Source organism: Alnus glutinosa, chromosome 2 (genome assembly GCF_958979055.1).
Source record: "Alnus glutinosa chromosome 2, dhAlnGlut1.1, whole genome shotgun sequence".
Taxonomy (NCBI): Eukaryota; Viridiplantae; Streptophyta; class Magnoliopsida; order Fagales; family Betulaceae; genus Alnus; species Alnus glutinosa.
In genome coordinates, this window is record NC_084887.1 from 2863654 (window position 1) to 2871700 (window position 8047).

Here is an 8047-nt window from a genome sequence, read left to right on the forward strand (position 1 = left end):
GATTTAAAAATTTGTTGATATTGTTGTGTAAGTAGTTATTGTTAGTAATGAATATGTTTATTAGTACATGGTATTCGAATTTTTAAATATTGTTGTTTTGATTAATTAGTGCAATTTGATTTTGTGATATTTTTGGATGAAATAAATTTGGAGAATTTTAGTAAAAAAAATATATATATAAAATAATATATAAAAAGAATATATATATATATATATATATATATATATATATATATATATATATATATATATATATATATAAAAAAAAATAATATTTATATAAATTGTATATATATATATATTTTATACTGCGGCCAGTTGGCCGCGTGTTGGCCGCGTGTATTATTATACACGCGGCCAGATGGCCGCGTGTATTAATGTACACGCGGCCATCTGTTGGCCGCGTGGACATTAATACACGCTGCCAAATGTGCAGTTAGTGCCACATCGTCCGCCACGTATATTTACGTTAATACACGCGGCCAGATGGCCGCGTGTATTAATGTACACGCGGCCATCTGTTGGCCGCGTGGACATTAATACACGCTGCCAAATGTGCAGTTAGTGCCACATCGATCCGCCACGTATATTTACGTTGCCACTTGCACGTGGCAAACAGTTCGCCACGTGTACAGTGAATGTACACGTGGCGAACTGCAAGTAGCAAAAAACCATGTTTTTTGTAGTGTAAATGCAATGAAGAGGGAAGGACGCTATTGAAGCAGGTATGGGCAACTGATAGGTGATCCAAAAACTATACTGAACAGTTTTCAGTCATGGTATGTGGGGAATGAAAAATGGAGGCAAATGAAGCAACTCACTGTTTAATTAGCAAAAGTAGCAATCTGTCAGTCCTTGGATCAAGTGTAGATGGAGGAATATTAATTTTGTATTTATTCGAAATATAGTTCCTGTAGGACAAGTTGTCATTTATTAATATTAATAAATAAAAGTATGCTGATTTTATCTCCAAAAAAAAAGGATGGAGACTAGGTCTCAAGCCCCAAATAGATCCAAAACCTCACAATCTACCAACTTGGATTCCAGAAAATCACCTTACACCTTGTTTAGGAGTAGTCACCTTAAGCTAAAGCCTTCAAAGCAACACATATTTATAAGCTTCAAATTCTAAAAAGGAATACCAAATTGATCATGTCTCTAATTCTTAATTCTTATTAGACAAAGAATACTAATTACTTATGCGACAAGGAAACTAAATAATACCTTTTTTTTTATATACTAAAAATACGTAAAAAAGTATTTTACTTGCAATGGAAATTTGAGGCAAATTTCAATAGCAATTATTGAACCCTTACGTGTGAATGTAGATGAGTAATGCTACATATCATCATTTTGTCCTTTTTTTATTCCGTTAAAATTGATGTGGCTCTTAAAATCACCATTGAATTTATGATAGATCATTATTGGATTTTGATCTAATAGTAATTTTAAGAGCCACATCAATTTTAAGGGGACAAAAAAAGGACAAATAGATGATATATAGCATTACTCGGATTTAGACTACACATAAGCAAGTTTAACTCTATATGTGATGTTTTTAACTTTTCCTAGACGTAGGTAGAGTAAGGTTGAACGTAGTCTGTTTTTTTGGTCATCTAGAATAATACGCTGACACAAATATAATTTCATTCCCCGGAAATTTTGAATCTAAGAAAAAAGAAATTGTTAATTTGAGTATTTAATCTTAAAAACAATAGGAGAAAACATTTTAATTGCTTGAATTAACAAAGTCTCAAGCCATTGCGGTCCTTCTACAGAAGTGCAGAAAAAGTAAGGCCAAAGCCGTTGACTTGCATATGGTGGATATGGGTATCCCATGCTTTCCTTTCCCAAACAACCCTTTCAAAAATGGCCAGAAGCAAAGCAACAACCACACACTGCACAAGACTTCCCCTAGCCCTGACCAATGCCGATCATGAGCTCGAGTTTGCAACCTCAGCAAGCCCACGACTAGTGCAGTCAAGTGTAGCAGCAAAATGGTAGTGCCAGGCACAAAAATAGGGGACTCATCGAAGGTAAACCTCCCAGCATCATTATCACTGGCAGCATCACTAGATTGGTCTTTTTTTGTTACTTCAAAGACTGTCTCCGATATTCCCAAGAGCTTTAACATGACACTTAGAAATCCAAAGAACCATGCAGTCATGGTGGTAATTCTTGCCATTCTTTGGTTATTCCACCAAGCTCGCACTGACTGGCCAGTTCTTAGGTACTCGGATAAAGTGTATAGGTTATAAATGGCAAAGAGAACAACTAGTACATAGAATGCTGGTTCTTGAACCTACAAAAACATGTTATAAGCTTTTAAAAAGAATAATATCAATGAAAAAGATTTCGAATATGTTATTAATGTTCATGTCTTTTACCATGCACATTCTACCAATCTGCATTATTGAAACTTCAGTGCAAGAGAAAGGTTTGGATGGTTATGGTTTGTCCTCACCTTAGGCAAAAAGTGGGAGTTGGTGATGATGCAATAAACTGGAAGAGCAGCATAGCATAACTCAGGGATGGCACGTAGGCCCCATGAGAATAGCCACAAATAGGCCAAGCACTGCCTGAATTGGATCTTCTCAATCAAGGTGGCAAATATGGGACAGTTTTTGCCCAATAAAATTTTGAGCAGGCCAGCGGCCCACCTCTTTTGTTGGGTCATTGCAGCAGGCCCACCAGATGGTGCACACCCTAAAAAGGCCGGTGGGTCGGGCGTGCAATAGACGGACCTCCAACCCCTTCTATGGATTGTTAGCCCAGTTAAAACGTCCTCTGACGTTGATCCATATCTCCAACCCAACTGAAATGGGATGACCATAAACATGAGAGCAGACCCAAAGACAGAAAAATTATAATAATAATAATAATAATAATAATAATGATGTTTATCATAACATCGCTTCAATCCTAAGGAAAAGAAAAGCAAAAAGGCACCAAAAAAAAAAAAAAAGATGTGCAAATAATTTAAAAAAGAAAAGGGTACTATTATAATGACCAAAAATATCAAAAATTGCGATAAGAGATTACCAAGTACAAAGAAGATGATTGTATAATTTGAAGAATTGTTTTAATTTTATAAAAGGTATGTTTGTCATTGGAGAAATATTAACATTGTTTTAGTAGTTTAGAATAAACATCGACACAATTGATGGTTTGGGGGGAGGGGGAAGGACATTAATAATGAGACGATAGTTTGAGGAGATTATGTATATTTTTTCTCAAAATTTAACACATGCAAGCAATGCCCATGAACACTTTTATTCGTATATGAAATTCAATCTTGAAAATACATCATCCTACTTTTCTTTACTGAACAGGGCTTTGATACATTTCAAAATACTTTTCTTTACTGAACAGGGCTTTGATACATTTCAAAATCTAGAAAATTTTACCGAAGCGAGTGCTATCTGACAACTATTAAACAACCAAAAACACAGAATATTTACAAAACTTTGTTTGACTGAAGATGTATCCAGAACATACAATGATGATCAACAACAAAGAAGATACATATATATATATATATATATATATATATATATCTTTTTTCCATGAACTTTTTTTTCCAAATTTTCTGTCACAAATAAGATTAATTTATATTATTTTATCTTTCACATCAGGGACGACAGGAGGCGGGTCGGTTAGGCCAAAGGATATGATGCTCTCTCTTTATATATTGAAAAAAGCCTTACGTAGAAAAGAGGAATGCTAGACATACAAACACCTTTTTTTTCAGAATTTTATTTCAATTTGATGTGTCACAATTTCATGAGATCTATCATTTTGGAAAGTGTATCACACATCAGGTTGAACTCAAATTTTGAAAAAAAAGTGCTGAGATGTTTAGCATTTCTCCGCATAAAATTATAGAAACAATTTCGAACAGATTTTAAACGCTTTGTAACATATATTAATGGATCCACTAAAAATATGTTAATATGAGCTCTCAATTTGGGGTTTTCATAATTTTTTTTTGCTACAAACCTTATATGTACCCCAGCTAGTACCATATTCGTAGTCGCAGCTGGCTACTTGGTGTGCTGCTTCAATAGAGTGCCAAAGATCGTCAGGTGGATCTCTCTTCCCTTTCAAAGCAAGAGCTGCTGACTTGATCAACTCCTTTGAAGTCCCAAATTCTAAAAGCTTATCCTCAACCAATTTTCCTGCCAAAAGATTTCAAGTGTTTCTAGCTAAAACTAGTTGAAATATGGTGTAAGGACAATCGGATTGTTGAAAATAATATTTTCTTAGAATTAGAAAAGAAAAATATCTAAGTTAATAAATTTACTTACCGTTAATTGATTCCACAGTATTTGGAGATAGGCCATAAATAATTTTTCGTCTATGGAAACATCCTGTTCCCCCATAAAAAGGGCCTTGTATTCCAGTTATTCCATGCGTCATATACTTTGTAAGCATGCAAAATACAGTAAAGTACATTCGTCGATTAAAAAAACAAAACAAATCGGGAAAAATAGTAGACTTGTTTGTAACTTAAGATTTAAATTTGACGTACTTCAAACAAAACCACAAGCTGATTGCCATATGGGTCATCCTTTAATCCATCACAGAACTTTTGCGGGAACTGAACATATGCATTTTCTTTCTCACTCTTGGAACCAAGCAGTAGACACATCCCATGAAAAACAACTTTTGGGTTGTTGACAAACATATCGCAGTCTACATTCAGCATATAGGGAGCATTCGACATCAATCCGGAGACTCTCGTCTATATATGACAAAAATAGTTTCAAACAAGAAAGAAGTAGCGATAAGATCAAGGGATCGATAACTTTTGTAAACAACTAAAACTATATATATGGATTATCATGAACTCCTTTGGCATAAATAGCGCGATCTTACTAGAACGTTCATGGCACCGGCTTTGTAATGATGTGGATGCTTATGCCGCTTCTCCCTCGATATATAGACCAAATGCGGCAATCCATCTAGAAGTCCATCCTTGTTCTCCCACATAACCTACAATAAATTGGAAAATGACTGAGGTACTATACCTTCCTTTACAATCTCATGTACAAGTCTATCGTTTAGGAAAAAAAAGTGACACATCATGTATTACTATGTTACAATTTATATTTTAGTGATTGATTTGATAAGTGTCTCGTGAACTGATATGCTAAGTAAATTATTACTTCAATTTGTAAAAGACTTATAAAAAAGATATATATAGTACCCCTAGCTAACAACACGTACTCCAATAAAATTATCTACATGGAAATTACTAATTAATTATCATCCATCTTCAGCTCCAATATATACCTTGCTCGTTGTCCAAAGGCTTAGGGTAAAACTATACAAGTTAAATTCCCATGATAGTCACTGCAGGTCACTAGTCATGGGATTATTTTTGCCAATTTGTACACGGCTACAAAAATCAATAATATAGATCTTGACTTTACCTTGATAATAGTTGGATGGTTTTTGGGTTCTACATTTGAGAATTCTGCAAATTCCCCAGTAAAATCACATGGCATGGACCTTTGGGCGGCATCCTCAATTTTATGGCAAAGCTGCTCATACTCAACCTATATAGAAGATCATTTTAAATTATTATTTATTGGAGAAGTTAAACAAATAGTGAACTTAATAATTTAATAAAGAATTTGGCTTAAGTTGTGTGAACATGCAAAAAACTGCATGTTTTTTTCCAATGGTCCAAGTTTAATTAGTTTTAAGTTTTTCATGAGAAAAAAAAAATAATTAGTGAAGTTAAATTTAATTTGGACTATAAAAGAAATTATTGCTGTAGTCTTTTTTCTTGCACCTAAGCTAAAGCCTATTTTTGAAAGATAAAGAAACTAGACACTCTCTATTTCTCTCTTTTCTCTCTTTTAAGTACTAAAAGACAGAACAAAACTTGAGGAATTACAACTGATAAAGCCTATAAATATAGGCATACAAAGACAAACTTAAAAGACTTTTCTTTTCTTTCTTTATTACATTAAACAAAAAAAATAAAACTCTCACTTTAAAACTTCAGTTGAAATTAAAACTGAAAAGGTTCATCAGTTTAGAAACCAAAGCTCCTTATTTACTAAAGAAACTTTAATTATGACCTTAAAAACTTTCTTACGTTTTGATTTATTTAGTTTTCAACAATTTTAACAAGTAAAAGTCTCACATGTTAAACAAATATAACGACTAAATTTAATTATTAATTATTTTAATTAAAAACTTAAATTAATAAAAAAAAATATTTATTTAATTATTTAATCAGTATTTCAACTAATAATATATAGAAATTTCTCATTCTTCTCCCTCATCAGAATTTATCGAATATAATAACAACAAAATGTTATCTGAAACAGAAAATTAATATTCACACCTAACTCCGGCTTTCGATTACCTTCATCCTTTTCCATTCTTGTTGGAATTCTGAAGAGATATCACTGAACGTTAGAGAGTCATTGGAAAAGTATCTAAATGGAGCTCTCACTTGAATATTGTACTTCTTACAAAAGGGAATCCAGAGCTTGGCAAACTTTAAGGCCTCGGAAAGAGAGTAGTAGGTCAAGGGAGAACAACCATCATCGGAAACATAGCAAGCTAGCTTGTGTGCCGGGTAATCAACTGCCAACAAAGAGAGCACAGTGTTTACGGTGATGATAGGAGGTTCTAACACAGGGTCCGCAGTTGTCACAAACATGTCCAACGACGGAAGCTGATCAGGCACCCTGAATCAAAGAATAATAAATACAAGGGAGATCGATCGATGAATAGGAAAAGTTTGATATAACATATATATTGAATTACTAGTTTAAATAATCGTATTAAGTATATGCATGCTTTCTGTTACCTTGGCAAGAGGTTGTCCGGGTATGTTTTGTATTTTACAGGATTCCATTTGTTGCTCATGACTAGAAACCAAGTGAAGGTGAACCACGATTCGCATAGGAAGGCAAGGAGCCAAGTGAGGCCATGGTCGTTGAGAAAGAGAAGGCGATAAATAAGGAGAGAAAGGAGAAGGAAGAAGATTATGATATCAAAGGCTCTTTGTACGGTGTTTTTGCGGTGGATTCTTTCATATAAAGGGAGATCAGAGTTGGGGTTGGCCATGGATCGGAGTAGACAGGAAGAAGTAGAGTATCTGAGTATATATGTCTGTTCTAATATTGAAGGTGTTTAAAACTCAGGGACTTTGTTTATCAATATATTGATGGCCCAGCTGTGTTTTCTAATTTCAATCCATTTTGAAAAAACTTTCTTTCAACCAATTACTTGAACTCGATCTTTTGTTTGTAGCATGCACGGCCGATTTTTACTCTTATAAAAGACAGCCTACTCAGCCTTTTGTGGACCGAGTGAAATACAGAGAGCGACAGATCAGAAAGATTGAGAACGCATTCAAAAAAGTAGCTGCTCTGTGTGAATGAGATCGAGAGATATATCGTGAGAAAGAAAACATCCACAACTTTTCGTTGTGCACTGCTTAGAGCATTTAGAGGTTTTTTCTTTTGTCAATTTGTCTTTTGTGAGATTTTGGAATTTAAATTTTAAATAGGTTTTTTTCTTTATTATTGTTTGTTATATTCCATCTTTAGATAGTCTCCGCCACCAAATATAAACTTGTTAAACCAAATGACACTAAATTTTAGTGTTCTAACTAAATTATTTTTATTCTTTTCTTTTTGTTTTTTAACCTCCTAAAATTATTTATTGATTGAAGAACCGCACTAAGAGCACTCACAATAGAGTAGCTAAACTCAATTTTTGGCCAGAGTACATAACAAAAACAAGAAAACCCTTCGCCATTGGCTTATGTAAAGCAATGCTAGAATAGAGTTGCCATCCATTTGTGAACAGTGCAATGCCCCATGTGGTGTTGCATTGTTCACAAATCTAGTGAATATTTTATTGTTCTTTCCTTACTTTCTTCCTCCACTTCAAAATAAAAAATAAAAAATAAAATAAAAATTGGAATTCCAGACAATTTCAAACCATCCAGAAATTGCAAAAAATCGACTGAAAAAAAGTCCAAACGGTTTATTCTGGACGGTTTCAAACCGTCTAG

At 33.9% G+C, this 8047-nt stretch overlaps 1 protein-coding gene across 1 annotated transcript; it reads right to left on the reverse strand.

Moving 5' to 3' along the window:
* Positions 1-1630: 1630 nt before the first annotated feature.
* LOC133860678 (cellulose synthase-like protein H1) lies at positions 1631-7236 on the reverse strand. The gene is made up of 9 exons (XM_062296253.1): positions 6833-7236; positions 6383-6710; positions 5436-5561; positions 4879-4995; positions 4532-4744; positions 4308-4422; positions 4000-4178; positions 2465-2815; positions 1631-2302 (listed from the first exon to the last, which is right to left on the reverse strand). The coding sequence occupies exons 1-9, from the start codon at positions 7090-7092 to the stop codon at positions 1754-1756; spliced, it is 2238 nt and encodes a 745-aa protein (XP_062152237.1). The 5' UTR covers positions 7093-7236; the 3' UTR covers positions 1631-1753.
* Positions 7237-8047: the final 811 nt, after the last annotated feature.

What these genes read in the sequence shown, in the direction of transcription:
- LOC133860678 (XM_062296253.1), bottom strand. Translation starts at nt 7,092, where the DNA reads ATGGCCAACCCCAACTCTGATCTCCCTTTATATGAAAGAATCCACCGC. An exon ending in CCGGACAACCTCTTGCCAAG is followed by an intron (nt 6,711 to 6,832) that starts GTAACAGAAAGC and finishes TCTTTGATTCAG; the next exon opens with GGTGCCTGATCAGCTTCCGT. An exon ending in CCGGTGCCATGAACGTTCTA is followed by an intron (nt 4,745 to 4,878) that starts GTAAGATCGCGC and finishes TGTCATATATAG; the next exon opens with ACGAGAGTCTCCGGATTGAT.